At 43.3% G+C, this 17,106-nt stretch overlaps 3 protein-coding genes across 6 annotated transcripts in view; 2 read left to right on the top strand and 1 right to left on the bottom strand.

The window, feature by feature from the left end:
- Hnrnp-k (Heterogeneous nuclear ribonucleoprotein K) overlaps window positions 1-17,106 on the bottom strand; it is a 346,733-nt gene that overhangs the window by 172,374 nt on the left and 157,253 nt on the right. The gene's annotated exons all lie outside the window — the stretch shown is intronic.
- On the top strand, window positions 1,421-3,250 carry LOC143354515 (cytochrome b5). Its single transcript, XM_076788675.1, has 2 exons — window positions 1,421-1,688; window positions 3,020-3,250. Exons 1-2 carry the CDS (start codon window positions 1,421-1,423, stop codon window positions 3,160-3,162), a joined length of 411 nt encoding a protein of 136 aa, XP_076644790.1. The 3' UTR covers window positions 3,163-3,250.
- Window positions 9,985-16,220, top strand: LOC143354516 (cytochrome b5). Of its 2 annotated transcripts, none has more exons than XM_076788677.1 (2): window positions 9,985-10,225; window positions 15,085-16,220. In XM_076788677.1, exon 2 carries the CDS (start codon window positions 15,115-15,117, stop codon window positions 15,505-15,507), a length of 393 nt encoding a protein of 130 aa, XP_076644792.1. In that variant the 5' UTR covers window positions 9,985-10,225; window positions 15,085-15,114; the 3' UTR covers window positions 15,508-16,220. The 2 variants fall into 2 exon arrangements, with proteins under 2 accessions (XP_076644792.1, XP_076644791.1); XM_076788676.1 differs by having other exon boundaries at window positions 9,986-10,231; window positions 15,100-16,220.

The following is a 17,106-nucleotide window of genomic DNA, read 5'->3' as shown; positions in this document are numbered from 1 at the left end:
AATTTTCTTTCATTGCATCGTATAGTACTCATCACTCAAATTTTTCGATACTTCGACCTTAAGGTGGCCGGCAGGCATTTGGCCTTGACAGTCACGCTATGTTACGCTGTGCCTTTTTTCTAGACATTTTACGTCTTAAATAAGTCAGTAATCAATTAAAAATGCATACCACCGTGTTTGTACTTGTCTTTGCTACGTGTGTATAGAGCCTTTTTTTCGATACGAACACTAAATCTCTCGAAATTAAGAGAATCTCTCAACGGCAGCCATCTTGTGACGTCATACTTGCTTCAGAATTCGAATTTTCTGCCGAATATTACAAATTACTCCACGATGAGGTAGAAATTCGCAATTTGGGCTCCATACAGACGTTGATTGGACTTTTAGGAAACACAATTGACCACTTCTAAACTGCTCGTTGCAATATTAAAGCGGTAGTTTGAAAAGGTTTTGACCCTTGCATACGTGTATGGATTTCAAACCATGCCGGCCCCCTTAAGTTTCGAGGTCAAAATGAATTTTGCGGTTCATTCTTTTCGCAGATCTCCACCGATCCGGAGGTGTAGAATCAGGCTGTAATGGTCGTGACATATAATTTTTATACACCCTGTATTACATCGAGGGCAACCGTAGGGTCCGCGCGCGCTACGAATTCCTAATCGCCGGAAGTAGTTCGCGTCACGATGACAAAGCGTTAGTTCGATTTAGGTAGCATTTTATCTGAGAGAAGCAATCGCCGTGATAGCTGTAGGTACTCGAGAGATTCGAAAGAACAATATCGCGGGGAATCTATATCTCTTCTGTCTCGAGTATATACCAGCTGCGTCATGCGCGAAGAAACGCATCGGCCGCCGTCACTGAAATCCAGAGGTCACGGCTTTAGGTCGCGTATTTAGCGTACACGTGTATCGCGAGACACGTGGCTCACGTGTTGAGGAATCGCGGAACTTGTTTGACACGGTAATTGACAAGTAAAGATGTTATTTGACACGATATTTCGAATAATGTTGTTTCACACTTGTCCAGGTCTCTGCACGTGTGTGCATTAGCATAAGCGAGGAATAAAGAGCTCCACTATCTTCATAGTGTAGAGGGGGGAGACTCGTCCGAGAAATCGACTTTCGCGAGACGCAAATAGCAGGAAAGTCAGAGACGTTGACGGTCGCACGAGCAACCGATGGCCCTGAAGAATACGTTTTTCTTCTTCCGGTGTCAGATGTCCCGGGAACACTGTTTTCCCTTTCAAAGCGCGGCCGCGCGCAATGTTATCGCGATCCAGGCCCGAATCAGGCGAGAGAGATCCTCCGCCAGGTTCATAGATCGATGAACCGGTTCTCGAATACTTCCGAACATTTTTTTTTTTGTTTTTTCGGCGCAGATCTCTACGCTCGACCAACGGAGACAGCTTCGCGAAGAGAACATGACGACGGAATACACGTGGCAGGAAGTGGCCAAGCACAACCACGAGAAGGATCTATGGATCGTGTACAACAACGGGGTCTACGATCTCACGAAATTCCTGACGGAACATCCCGGCGGGGAGGAGGCGCTGATCGACTCGGCCGGAAAAGACGGGACCAAGTGCTTCGACGAAATCGGACACACCACCGAAGCCGCGCAACTCCGGGAGTCCTACAAAATCGGCGTTGTCAAAGGACCCTCTCCCGCGGGAACGACCGAATCCGGTGGTACGAAAGTTTAGAATGTCACGCCAGGTGTTTTGACTCGCGTAACGCTGGCGCCAGTGAAATAGATAGCACGTCGTTTATCTCGATACGATATATTTAAATTTAATTTAATAAATTGGGACCCATGAGTAATCGATTATTTTGAAATCTGAGACAAACTTTGTAGTCAATTCAAGTTTTCCTGCAAATTTTCAATCCCCCTCTTATAGAAATCCGGGGTTAAGCAAAATATGACTCAAGGTGCCTCCTAACATCTTCTACAGAATGTTTTATTTCTTAAATAATGCTCCAGAGATCCGAAAAGATCAGAGGGAGCAATATCCGGTGAGCAAGGGGGGTGCGGTCAAACTTCCCATTGCAATTCTTTGATTTTTTCCTGAGTGAGTTTCGCTGCACGGGGCCGGGCATTGTCAATTTGCAGTATTACACCTTTTCCGTGGACTAAAGATGCCCTCCTTTTCAATAGTTCTGAATACAGCCGTTGTAATTGCTGACGATACAACTGAGCAGTAACTGTTTCTCCAGGTTTCAACGACTCAAAGTGAATTATGCCGCGACAGTCCCACCAAATGCACAGTAACACCTTTCTAAGTGATGAGCTAGGTTTAGGGGTTGGTATTGCGGTTTGATTTGCAGAAAGCCGTTGCTTGGAACGCTTTATGTCATCACAAAGAATCCATTTTTCATCTAACGATTCTGCTAAGAAACGGATCTCCACGCAATCTGGATAGCAATGAAGTGCAAACTTCGACGAATATTCTTGTTGGTCTAATTGATGCGGCACACATATTCCTTGCCTATACGCCTTTCCCATTTCGTGTAGGCGCCTTTGTATAGTCGATCATGCGGACCCAAGGCTTCTCGATAATTCTTGTATACTTAATTTTGGATCAGCTTCCACTAGAGATTTTAGGGCGTCATCATCAAATTCAACTGGTCGTCCACTACGAGGCCTGTAAGAGAGATCATAATCACCGGCAGCAAACCTTCTGAACCAACGTTGACACTTGTCGACCTCCAAAACATCTCCATAAACATCGCAAATTTTCTTTGTTGTTACATTAAATCCCGCATGAAAATGAAAAAGTATGCAACGACGAATACGATCCTCGGAAGGTACGGCCGCCTTTTTATTATTGTCGAAAAAATTGTACTTTTTAGAATATTTTGAACACAGGCTGCTTTACCGAAAACGTGTTTCCTCTTCAACGATCGGTAGAGAACTGAAGGCGAAACAAATTCCTTGGAAATAATTGATTACTCATGGGTACCCCTAATATTTTCGAGTCGAATTTATCGGTAAAGGGCGAAACTGATTTCTGTGTGTCCAGGTGAAGGGCCGAGCGGCGACGACGACGAGACGGTTTGGGGACAAGAGCCAGTGAAGAATGAATCGAACTCCTCTCTTCCGCTGGTGGTCGCAGCCGGCATCGCGGTCTACGGCTTCATATTTTATTACTTCTGGTTCTCCTAAGAACCGGGCGTGGCTCAACTGAGGCGCCAAGTTGAGCGACGAACAAGACGCGCTTTTATGTCTAATAAAATGTTAATTTATATCGAGATGCACGGTGCTACTTGTATGCGACTTTCTCGAACAAAATGGCGGCGGTGCGCGCGGTGATTCCGGGAAAGATTAGACAGTCACCGTGCCAAACAATCTCGCGCGTTGTATATTATTTTCTTTGGTAATCTTCGGTATAATTAACCCTTTGCACTCGAAGCTATTTTAACTCGAAAACAAAACATTTCTTCCGACCTAGAATATTTCTTTATATTTTTCTTTCTTTTATATGGTGCAATTTACCCGTGCTATACTGAAGTGTTCAGTAATTTATTAAGTACAAACAAATTTAGTAACGTAAAAAATATTTTGAACAATGATACAGCAATTTTTAGTGGCGCCCTACAGTCGCCGTTCGAGTGATAAGGGTTAATACTACTGCGAATGTTCACGCATTAATGATCACTCCTATTTCTTGTACACATATCTAGTTGTAAATTGTCGATCAAATGAATTGTTACAACAATATTTGTACAAAAAGATAATCCGCGATAATTTCCATAAGAGATCGATCGTTTCGATCGTTCGGATCGACGAACGTTTTCATCGAACGATTGCAGAGGTTCGTGGGTCGATTTGAAAGTGAAATGCAAGAGCTATTGCACAATACAAATAAATAACATCACTGTCAATTGTGAGCGCACGTCATGCAGTCACATAACATTGCAATTATCTCGTGTTTTCTCTTCGACGGTCTGTAAAAATCGATTAGAAGCTTTTGCAATCGTTCGACGACTATTTTAAAAGTGACGATCGCTCACAAAAAGTAAACATTTCGTCGAATGTCCGCAAAAGTCTTTCGATGACAGCGCGCGACAGTTTTGCCAGCGATACGGCGACGCGCGATCGCGGCAGCCAATCTGATTGCTCCATCTGAATTTCGAATGGTGATACACCGCGGACAGTTCAATAAACTTTCCGAGAGGAATACACACATCGAACACGTTATAATTAGCGGCGTAGTGTCCCGTGAGCGGAGAACAAAGGTCGTTCGGTGGAGTATTTGAACAAAACGGCGAAACTGCGGGACGCGTCCTCCGACCTCGATAATTGTCCAGATATGTCATAAATCTCAGCAATTCCAGCAGTCTCCGTTTTAATGGCGTTTCAGTGGCGCTTAGTTTCCGAGATATTGTACGCTATACTTGTGCGTGTCTGTGGCAGCCGCGCGTTAGTATCGGCGGCCACTTATCTTCCGTTTAGACACGGGGATCGGCCGAGGTTAAAGGTCCCGTGCACAAATGCGTGTGCGCGGTCGCATCAATACACATACAATACAAATTTTTACACTAGATTTACGGGACCGGTCAAAATGGCGGGTTCTACATTCTTTAATTTACAATTATTCTGATTGTAAAAATGCGTTTCCAGGAAATTTATTTAACACGTTCATTCCTTGGAACATATATTCTGGTAGAAGCTGCTAAAAATCTGGATATGTTCTCGATACTTTTATAAAATAATCCAGATTGGGCTCTCTCAGTGTTCCGTAAGCCTAGTGTTAATCCACTTACTGCAACGTGTGTGCAGTTGTGCGCGGACCTTTAAGCCAGCTCGCGCCGTTTTTCGCGAATATCTCGGAAACTGGGCGAGGTGGTCGCTATTGTTCGAGGAGAAAAGTTGTTCGAAATATCGATTTCTATAACATATCCAAAAATCATCGAAATCTAATGGTGGATAGGAGTTTTGCAAAGGGTGAACAACCACCGCGAGAAAAACCGGCAAGACGGGTGGGCGCAGGGTTCCGTTAGACAGATTATCTTCTGGTAAGTAATATAATCGCGGACCGGCGCAGAAGTTTGCTCGTATAACGCGGGGAACCGGGGAAAAGGAGAAGAAGGAACTACCTCGTCACCGTGACTAGGCAATTTTCAGCAAGGAATGGCTTCCATTCCGTCCGCAAAACTCTTTCGCTCGCCGCCAACTATGCTATTTACGAGCTCCTCCGAGTCGGCACGTTTATCTGCCGAGCCCTCTCGATACGGAATTATTACATTATCGAAGATTAACCGGTGAAGGAACTCTTCGCGACAATTACGTAACGTCGCGTAACAACGGATCGAACAAGGGAATTTGAAAGGCGAGAAGAGTATTTAGAGAGCAAGACAATCGCCTCTTATCGGCGTAGATCTCTGCATTCCAGAACTTTCCGGAGCTGATAAACAGAATTAGACGAACAATTAGCCCTTTTACCTGCCTTCAGTAATCGAGGTTATGACAAAAAGTCGCCCGGAACACGAAACATGGTGTATGCAAAATATGCGCGCCGAATGCGAGCGGACAACAATGAGGTCAACTCTCTGACACGCGTATCTTCTCGCAGAAAACTAGAAAATCGCTTAATTACCCGGATAGGTGGCGAAATAAATATTTCATGTTTAATATTTCGGCTTAAAAGATATTAGTAACATTTCTGCTCCTCTTATTTCGCATAAAAATGCGTGCAGTCTGATAATTTAATCAGGCACCATATCTGCAACACTGCTATCCGCAATATTATTAAACAGTGTCGAGTTAATTTTTCTCGACGATAACGGTAATTTTCCTTTTACGATCGCCGCGCAATACCGTCGTTATCTACATTTAAGGAAACAGTTCGTTTCGCGTTGCACGACTATGACAAAAGTATGATAACCACGGGTTTAAAGATGCATGAGTTCCGCGCGGAGGTTTTTCAACGTTCGCAAAGCGGCGCTCGCATTGGCGTGCATGCTCGTAAAAATATTTCGCTCGTGCTCGGACAATCAGCTAAACCGAAATTTCCCGCGAGAGGATTCGCGTTGTCAGACGATCGCGATCGCGATCGCGAGGAGAATATGACATCGGCCGGCAATAAAGTGTGATCCACATCGGGGCAGAGAGACACGGTCAGCGCATTCCGTGCGCGTCGAATGCAGTCGCACATGCGGATAATGCAGTGTCCGCATGCGATGATGCACCGTTTTCCCGATCAATACTTCGAGGAACACGCTGATTTCGTGTCGTGCCGGTGTCCTGATGGAACCCGATAGTTCGCGAGACGACAAAACTCGTCGGCGATCGGAAAGAAACAGAACGCGTTCGACCTGGCTAGGAAACCAACGAAACCTACTTTCGAGAGACCCGTTAGCCGATCACCGGTTTAACCAAAAAAGAAATTTACAACGCGTTCTTCCCGTGCTTCGGACGGGAATTTCCGCAATTCCCTGCGCGACAGTTAAACTCCTGGTTCTTCCCGGGAAATTCTTACTTTGCAAGCGCGCTTGGCCGTGCTTCGCCATTTTGTTTTTCCTCGGCGCAGCCTCGCCGAGAATGCTACCCGCGTCCCGCGAACCAAAAAGTTCACCTAACTCGCAGATTATACGAGTCAGTCTCTTCTCGACTACCATTACAGTTCGTACAGGATAATTCGTGTAACTGTAACCCGGCTTTTTCTTGGTTGGAACAAAATGTTGGTAGCATAACGTGTACCACCCGTGACAATACTCTTTCTTGTGGAGCAAGCGGATCTATAGCAGAATACACTAGAATATACCAGAATGTTCCATAATCTAGCAGAATGTACTAGAATATAGCCGAATATACAAGAATATACTTGAATATATTAGAATGTACTTGATTATAATAGAAAATAGCAGAATATACCAGAAAATGCCATAATGTACCAGGCCCTACCAGAGTATACCAAAATATATTAGAATATATATCTGAATATACCAGAATATACTAGAATATACTAGAATATAGCAGAATACATTAGAATATACCAGAATGTACCACAATCTACCAGAATATACCAAATTATACTACAATATATCCGAATATACCAGAATATACTAGAATATAGCAGAATACACTAGAATGTACCATAATCTACCAGAATATACCAAATTATACTAGAATATAGCTGAATATACCAGAATATAGCAGAATAAATCAGCAGATACCACAAAATACCAGAATATACCAGATTCTATAAGAACATACCAAAATATACTATAACATATCTGAATATTCCAAAATATACTAGAATATACTAGAATATACTAGAATATGGCAGAATACAATAGAATATACCAGAAAATGCCAGAATATAGCAGACTCTACAAGATACATTTTATAACTGTATTCTTTTTAAAACTCCCCTTCATCAAACAATGTCCTACAATGTTGTTTAATTTGAATTAATTTGCTTAATTTCTTATTTAGAATACACAATACACCTTATTCCAGAGCTAAGGAATAATTTATCGTTCGCATTTCTAAGAGTAATTTCAAAGTATCTTGTCGACCGCTTTATCAAGGTAATTGTCAATTTGAAAAGGTATTTGTCTTCAGTTTTGAATCCGACGCGTTAAATTTAAATTACAAAAACAAGCGGTAGTTTTTATCGTTTGCACTTTTATCTATGCGAAAGAGACCATAAAAACACAATTTTACAATATTTTGCCCAGCATTCCAGCCAGGTGATTAGATAGCGAGCATGTTCAATAGCTTCGAGGACAACATTTTAACTGATAAATAAGGAAATCGATACAGAATTTCATAAAGTCATCGGTGGCCGTAAGCTGCGCACGGTTTTTTGTACAGTACACTGTCGGTAACGTGGTCACTCTACCTTATCGCGAATCTACGAAGACGAATCTACGATTCTTGCTGCCATCAGTAAAGATTGAGACTGCAGAGTTATCCCTAATTCTAGTTCATGAACCGTAGCGTTAAAGCTGCGCGCGGTTATCAGCTAAAAAAAGGTAACAAGCTAAGCTCCGGTTACAATTTTGTTGACGTTACTGCGCAACACGTAGCATAAAGTCCACGGCTGGTGTTATCCAAATACAGATTACACCTGGCGTTTGCTTGCTAATCGTTCGCTTACTCGACGCGTCGATGTGAACGGAGCCTAAGACCGGCGGAGCGCGAAATTCAAATTGCTCGTCGAATTGCTCCGGAAAGAAGAGAAAAAAGAAAGTTGCCACGGATTACGACCGGCATTTTTCTTTACTGCCGCGCGTAAATTCTGATGAAAACCGGAGGAGTCCGCACGGGGGACGTAAAAATTGATTATGTCTGTTCTTGCGCGGTGGAAACGTTCCGTGATAAGATGCAAGGACGAAGATACGAACACGCTCGCGCGATATCGTCACTCTATTTTAAACGGTTCGAGTTTGCGACATTTCTTAGACTGTATTGATATTAGATTATCGCATACACGTCCGATTTAGAATGCAAATGCTATATCCATTCCACGAAGCTAATTTTTTCAGTTATATCTACAACTTTAAAATAAATATTTACAACTTTTCGACCGCTCGCATGTCTGATCTTACTTTTAAATCAAGTTTACCTCAATGTAACGTTCAACAGCGTCAAACGTTAACCCATTTGCGTCGTAAGGAAATACGAAATGAAGGTGTTCATCACTAAACTTTTTTTTTATCATATTCAAGTACAAAATATTTACTTCATATTTCAGCATTATAAGAAAAGATATATGCTCCGGTGACAGTGACCAGGAAAATTGAGCGTATATATACACGCTAATGATGCAAATGGGTTAACACTAGAACTACCGAGCAATAAATGCGATTGACGAATATTGCTTTGTAACAGTGACAAGACTGTGCCCATTCAGACTGTGCTCATTAAAAAATTTCCGATGAAAATATTTTTACAATTTCAGTAATTGCAAAAGAAACAATTAGGAACCAGTCATTTTGACTGATCCGGTAGTTCTAGCCTTAATATGTTGTCACATATGAATAACGAGTTTCTATTATTATAGAATTATAGTTTCTATTATTATACGATCTCGAATAAAGAAATCGATCTAATCATTTCCAGCTGCTGTATAATTTCAACAATTAATATATTAAATAAATTATAGTTTCTATTATTATACGATCTCGAATAAAGAAATCGATCTAATCATTTCCAGCTGCTGTATAATTTCAACAATTAATATATTAAATAAATTATAGTTTCTATTATTATACGATCTCGAATAAAGAAATCGATCTAATCATCTCCAACTGCTGTATAATTTCAACAATCGTGAGATAAACAACGTAAGACCCCTCAACCGAGAGTGGCAGGATCATTGTTCAACCTTTCCGATCAAATCGATCTCCAAAAACTAATCTCTCGCCCGAGATCAATCTAGATCAATCTAGACGCGTAATTAAGCCATTCATTGTCGCGTGATATCTGTTGTAACTCGTATTTATCCTACACTCTCGTTAATCCCGTCCGCGTTGCTCGCGTCCCCGACTTCGACGTACGCGTTAGGATTTTCACGATCATTCCGGAAGCGGGTCAATTTAGTTGCTCTAGCCGCCAATCTGCCGGCCCGTCCGTGTGTGCAACACACGCGTCCCGCGACTAATATGTCATTCGCAATGCTGAAAACCACGATTACATATCAAACATTCCTGTTCGCGTGAACGATAAACTCGGCAACGGTGCGGGGATCGAGTTGCGACAGAGTAAGAAAAGTCGGTTTCCGGTGCGGATCTGCATACTTCCAGGCGAAAAACAATTAACGAAAGAAGGTGAAATTCCCGTGATCGACGATCGTCCACCGGCAACAATGACGCGGTTTGTCGCGCGTCGAGTAGGTGGCCGAAGATGAGAAGAGGCACGTGCTGATGTGGTGGGGCAACCTCTAGAGGGGGCAAGGATAAAGCTTCCACGGCGTGACCTGGTTCGTAGCAGTGTTTGTGCCAGTGGCGGCTCGCGAAGAGCCTGTTCTCGTCGGTAGAGAGGGGCAGAGAGGGAGAGAGAGAGAGAGAGAGGAGAGATCAGTACGCGTTGATTCGCTCGTTCGTGTTTCTTTCCCGCCATTGATCCTCCCTTCTCCGCCGGGCCGGTCAAAGAGCGCACAAAGGAATTCTAGAGGATCGACCGGCACAGTCAGTCGGGCTACGATATATCAAGAGCGAGTGCGTTTCCGAGCCGTCACGTAGACGAGACCACGATCGCAACGACGACGAAGAAGAAGGTACGTGTAGAGACGCGTAGGTGGTGCCGGAAGTGAACAAAGTGGACGAGGAGGACCGGTGCCGACTTTATCCAATTCCTAGATCCTCCGAATTCCGGCTGGTTTGGCCGAAAAGCCAGTCGCTCCGAGAGTGTACAGTGGCGCTTCGATCGACAACGAGCCGCGTCGACTCGATTCATCTGGTCTAACGAGTTTCTCGTCCCGAGTCCCTCCATTGTCGAAACTGCCATTGTCGTTCTGGAAACCGACGGCGGTTGCCGAGAGTTCCTTCGAGCGGCGTCAAACGATACCGTGGACGCGCACCGTCGAGAGACACGTTTTAATTCGCGCAGAGGGATCTCTACCAAATTTTCGAAATATGCGATAACCTATGTTCTCGCCATCCTATTGCGTCACTATATTTGCTCGATGAACGCGAGCCGTTTCGAGGCCAACGGAGCGTTTTCTTTGTCCGAGCGAGTCGGGGGATCGCGTCACGCGACGACGGAACCACACGCTTTCGTTCATATATATATGTATATGTATATATATATATATATATATATAAATACGACGCCGCGTGTCGTCGGTTCCGAGTATGTGTCCTCTCTACGTTTGCTTGTTCGAACAGAGTTGTTAACTATACGAGAGTAAACTGATGCTCGGAACTGCTAATATTATGGTCGTTCACGATACGCTCACCCGGGGTCACGCGTAGCCATTTCTTCTAATTTAGACCGGAAGATAACCCTTTGCACTCGAGCGGTGACTCGGAAGCGCCAGGAGAAATTGTGTCGTTCTTGCAATTATAAAACATGTTACAAAATGTTACAAAGTATTTGTTGCATTGCAAACATTTGGATTTAAAAGATTGCTGAACGTTTGAATGTTACATGTGCAAGTCGGATCGGTTTCCTCTGAAGTGGCACGAAAAATGACAATTTTCCAAAGAAGTTGCACAAAATATTGCAAAATTTGGATTTAATAGATTGCTAAACGTTCAACCCTTTGCGGTCGTATGTCTACCTCTCAGCCACCACAGTAAAGAATAATGCTGATCTTATAGTACCCCCATAAACATATATAGATAAAGATCCATAAACATAAAGAATCCATATAAAGAGGATTGAACGATGGAGAACCGTAGAATATAATTTTTACATAAAATTCAGAAATATTCTTGTGTTACGTATATCCGAAGGTCAAAGAGGAATTAATAAATTTTGTTTTTCTTTTGTATCACTGTTCGTTCAACAAAAATTAATTCCGACCAGCACGAGACACCTATGCGTGAACATAATACGACCGCAAACGGTTAAATGTTATATGTGCAAATAATATCGGCTTCGTCTGAAGCGCCACGGAAAATTGTTGTGTCATTTTTCCGAAGAGATTACAAAAAGTATTACAAAATATTTGTTGCAACACAAAATTTGGATTCAATAGATTGCTAAACGTTTAAATGTTGTACATACAAATCGGATCGGTTCGTCTGAAGCGCCCAGCAAAAATGGTTGCGTCATTTTTCCAAAGAAATTATTTCCAAAACATATTACACAGTATTTGTTGCAACACAAAATTTGGATTCAATAGATTGCTCTAAACGTTTAAATGTTATATGTACGAATCGTACGAATAAAATGGAAATATTCTAAGACGAAAATGTAGGTTTAGAATTAGAATAGCGCCGAGTGCACAGACATAATCCCAACGATCGTAGAATACTAGAGAATCCGTCGTTTTGTAAACCTAGGTCACAGGTGAACGTGTTAATACATATAAATACTTGCTCACCTTCGCGGCACAGTCTTCCGGGAGGACAATGTAAACAACCTAACTCCATTCGCGACATTGAAACGTTTCTCCGGCAAAAATAAACTATGCAATGTTCGAATTCGCCTGATGCGGCCATAATTCCGAGTCCGTTCGATAAATCTAGCCGCGTTTTTTTTTGTAGATATCGCTATCAGCGTTGCGTCACGATAGCAACACGCCAAACTGAACAAATTCTTCCAATTTATAGAAAACTGGGAATTCGATGAAACTTCGGAAAAAAACTTAACTCTATCGGCGCTGTCTAAGCTCAATTGACTGCAACTATTTTTTTTGTTTATCAGCTCTGCGACCTCGCCGACTAATTTTTGCTGCTATGACTCCGCACGTTTCGAGTTTCGAGAACTTTCCTGCTAAACGCAGAACGGCGGAGGAAGTTTCGTTTCGAAGATTCGAAGATAATGAGACACGATTCCCGATTGCGCAATGTCGGGCGACCTCCGCATAATTGCGATCCATGCCGATCCATGCCATCGAGAAGTCGGCAATGATCCGTCTTGGATCGTAAAGCGAATTTTTGCTCCAGTCGACTTTGCTCCATTTTTTTCCGGTCATTCGATCGCCGCATTAACAAATACCCGGCTCTCTCCGGTACACCTCGCAAAACTCGAGAACTTAACGACCGGAGATCGGCAATAAAAACTGCCGACACATTAATCGATTGTTCGTTACCGCGAACAATATGATTTTTCACGACAGCTGACGCCGATGAATATTCACGTTTCCGCTCGCGAAACACTTGTACAATTTTATTGTTAACCCTTGGCACTCGAATGGTGACTCTGTAAGTCACCGCTAAAAATTGCTGTGTCAAAATATTGTTTATATGATTAACTGTTGAATGCCACGCCAGTTTTACAGAGTTTGCCCGTGGCGCCACCATGAATTTTCTATTATACGATGCATGCAAAGTTGACCTTGTCACCTTCACCGGTGACCTTCAACGTGTCAAACTAGTTTGTATTTATTAAATTACCAAACATCTCAGTATTGTACAAGTAAACTGCACCATTTTGTATAACATAAAAGTATATATATAAAAGGGAAATATTCTAAACTTTGGTTTTGGAGTCAAAATGGCTGCGAGTGCAAAGGGTTAATTTCCTTTCAACATGATTCCGCATCGACGATCGCGCGAATGTTTCCACCGAAGATTTGCCGAGCGTCTCGAAGGCTGTGCAGGCTGGCTCGAGTTTCTTACAATGTATGCGCGGCTAATCGCAAAAAATGAAGGATCTGAATATTAATTGTGGACAAGAACACGTTCCGAGGGAACGCGGCCATGCGCGCCGATGAATATGAAAAAGGTGCGCACCGCTGGGTCGGTGGTTACGATAAATTTATATAAACTCCTCATCTGGCCCGGTATCACTGTCCGCGTTCGTTATCTGTCAGCAGATCGTGTTACATAACGAAAAGTCCGTTCGTTCATCGGGAACGAACCATACGCGCAGAAACAATAAACAGATTCGCGCCGAGCAGGCGAAAGATCGGCAGCGACGATAACGTCGCCGCGTATCGGCTGTTTGTCGAAAGGAACCGTGTTCCGCTGACTAACAGAGCAAACAAGATATCGATTCGACGACACCCGGGCAAACGCGAAATTAAATTTCTGAGCGATAAATCCCCCCCCCCCCCACCTGATCCAATTTTTCGCGAAATCGAGCAAATTATTTTCGCTTGCGACAACTCCCGGTGTTCGCTAAATCGTTCTTCGAGATTTATAAATACAGCGTTTATCTCTATATATGTCACAAATGCCTAAAAGTCCCAAAGCCATCCCCACTGCCGCGTATAGTCATCTAGGGGCCGAGAAGCTGAAGAGACCTCGGTCGCAGAGTGTAAGGTCCCATGGATCAGAGAATAGTATCTCCTGACCGATATATGTCCCCGGCTGGACCCGTGTTTTTGACATATATCGACCAGGAGATTCGATTCTGTGACCTAGGCCGTGTCGATCAAAGAATAGCATCTCCTGGCCGATACATGTCCGTGGCTGGACCCGTGTTTTTGACATATATCGGCCAGGAGATTCTATTCTATTCTATTTCATTCTATTTCTGTTCTTTTGGACATATATCGAGTAAACGCCTCGTCCTTCTGGTCGATCGAGAGCGAACAGATTACCGAACGAACGGAAACTCGATTACGCGTCAATAATCAGTGAAAAGAGGCTGTTGACTCGATCGAAAGTGACACTCTCCGTAATTGTTAATTACGGCGCGGGCTGTGATCAGCTCGGCCCGTGATTGAAGAGCACGATCGGAACTATCGCGGAAAGTAGTAATCCGTAATCGAATTGGTTATCACGTTTTAATCGTTAGCGTGTAATCAGTTCGAATTCTGCTGAGTGGCGCTCGGTATCTTGTGTATGCAATTTGTCGACGATGATGCAAAAACAATGACTCGACTTTTCGTTGCGAATATCCGCGGATCACGGAGATTAACGATCTCCGTTACGTACCGTCGATCGAATTACTTAATCCCACGTACGAGACACGTGACAAAATTACGGAGATTAGTAGACGGAGTAATTAAGCCTTTCTTTCTGCACACAGAGTCGTTCCAGTAAGAAAAATAAAAATCTAAATATCTTTGCCTCTCTTTCCCCCCTCCCCAAAAACGGACTTACGATCGCGACAATTACCATGACGTCACTCCCATTACGACAGACTTCGGTTTACGCGTGTCACTCTGCGGATCTATTAATCCGATCTATTAACCCTTAAGTGCATAGGTAAACTAAATATTAGGAACATTAATGCATACATGGGGTCCATTGAGGAGCCCACTTACCTAATTCCTTGCTAACTTTGATTACAGCAACAATTTATTTCTGCGAACACATCAAACATAACCTAAATATTGACAGAAGCAAATAGTTGAACTCTCAGTTCACAAATGGCGCGGCTAACAATGTTAACACAAAATCGAACACTGGGGTCCTTTGCAGACCCCATGACTCATGCATTTAAGGGTTAATCATGACGATTAGAATCTTGAAAACCGTTTCGAAGGGAACTAACGACGGCATTTTCGATCGGCAGGTACACCAGGCTTAGGACCGAGACGAAAGGATGAGCGAGCAGAAGAAGTACACGAAGAGCGAGGTGGCGAGCCTGAACGGCAAGGAGAAGACCCTGATCATCTTGCACGACAAGGTGTACGATGTGACGAGCTTCCTGAACGAGCATCCCGGCGGCGAAGAGATCCTGCTCGACCACGGCGGCAAGGACAGCTCCGAGGACTTCGACGACGTCGGTCATTCGAAGGACGCGTTGGACCTGATGAACAAGTACTTGGTGGGCGAGCTGGTCGACTCCGAGAAGTCGAACAAACAGCCGAAATCGGGCTGGGCGTCGACCTACGGTGACCAGACGCCGAAGAAAGAAGACGAAGGGATGAACACCGTGCTCCTCGGTGTCGTCGTTGTTATTTTCGCCGCCATCTTGTATTACGTGTACTTATAAATCGCCAACCCGGAGGCTAGGAAAAATTACGCGCTTGGTTCGTCTGTGCCAGCTTGTCCGGTGGGGCCTCCGACCGACTGATTGTCTTTCCACTTTTCTTTCTTCTCCACGACTGTGTCCTGTGACACCGTGGCCTCCGCTCGGGTCCGTTTTGACCCCCCAAGCTCCCGGGATCTACAGGACACGCTTTAAAAATCGTCGTACCCGTGGGAAAAGAAATTCAAATGGAATATTTAAAAAATATATATATATATATAGCCAAAATTTGATCCAACGATTTTATCAGATTTTTTCCGTTTTTCTATGCCACGTCTTTTCTGGGTTGTACAACGATCGCCAAAACCGTCCTGTCCGTCGAGCGCCCCCGTTTTCGAAACGTGTGGATGTCTACTCCTCGAGCACGAGCGACGAGAAGCTGCGAAATTAGGCGAAGCTTTCGGGTTAGCATGGTCGAAACGCAACCAAAGCACGGAAGAATTCGAAGGACAAATATTGTACAAAGTGTAGAGAACCGATGGATAAAAGCGCGTATCGAATATCTGTGTCGAACCTACGAACAACCGCAACTTCGATGAACACACACACACACACACGCACGCACACACGGAAACGCGTTTTTCTCGCTGTTTCTCGTTATTGTTATTTTGTAAAATAGAGCGGGAACGGGCGTGCTCGCTCGAGAAGCGTTAAATACATGTATCTCAATACAACCAGTCCGCTGGTGTCTCTTTCTCATTGATCCAACTATGGATAGACTGCGGATTTTATGACGAAAACGATTAGGCGAGACCCGATACAGTACAACAGGGGTACAGTACAGTTTAGGCATTATTATCGATTCATTAGAATTATTTAAGAAACGAACTTTTATTAGATTCCAGCAACTCGTGATTTTGCATAAATATCCGCAGTCTATGACCCGAGGAAACAATATTGCACCTAGCATAACTATTGTTCAATCTTGTAACTCTATTAATTCATAACGTTTGGGGTATTGAAAGCATTTGTTAACTCGGCACGTTTGCTAAATTAATAGTGGACGTATGCGTTCAGTGGTCGCTGCATCGATTAATTATTGCGTAATCCCCCCCTCCGTACTTTCTAAAAATTTCTAAATTTTACACCGACTGTTTTCTTGTTACGCAAACACTCGGAGATTACATTGACAGCTGTTTCATCGTTTGGAAATAGTTTATGACGTCGTAGTTGATTGAAGTATCAGTTCAACTGACTTAACAATTACCTAACAGAGACTAGATTAGATTATTGCCGAACGAGTAAATAATTTATCACTGGGTTTGCGGGGCACTAAAAGCGACTATTTTGCATTTTTAACAATATTTTAAAGACAATACATACCCAAAGAAATAAATTTGCTGAATAATTTCTCACGTATGCAACCTCAGAATCTTAACAAATTTACATTGAAAATATTAGAAACCGTCATTTCGACGGGTCCCGTAAACCTAGCGTTAAAATAATAGTCTGTCCAATTCTTGAACGAGCACAAAATCAGCTGCAAGCATAGTTGAGAGAGCGATCGATAAATATTCCTACTCGTTGCGTTGTCAGGCTCGTTTCGAATTTGCCTCGGTCGAG

The sequence above is a fragment of the Halictus rubicundus genome, chromosome 5 (assembly GCF_050948215.1).
Source record: "Halictus rubicundus isolate RS-2024b chromosome 5, iyHalRubi1_principal, whole genome shotgun sequence".
NCBI lineage: Eukaryota > Metazoa > Arthropoda > Insecta > Hymenoptera > Halictidae > Halictus > Halictus rubicundus.
This window is presented reverse-complemented; position numbering and strand designations above follow the sequence as displayed.

Bases quoted from the DNA above. Each gene is read 5' to 3' on its own strand.
- LOC143354515 (XM_076788675.1), top strand. From the start codon at position 1,421: ATGACGACGGAATACACGTGGCAGGAAGTGGCCAAGCACAACCACGAG. The intron at 1,689-3,019 runs GTACGAAAGTTT...CTGTGTGTCCAG, and splicing joins GGGAACGACCGAATCCGGTG to GTGAAGGGCCGAGCGGCGAC.
- LOC143354516 (XM_076788677.1), top strand. From the start codon at position 15,115: ATGAGCGAGCAGAAGAAGTACACGAAGAGCGAGGTGGCGAGCCTGAAC.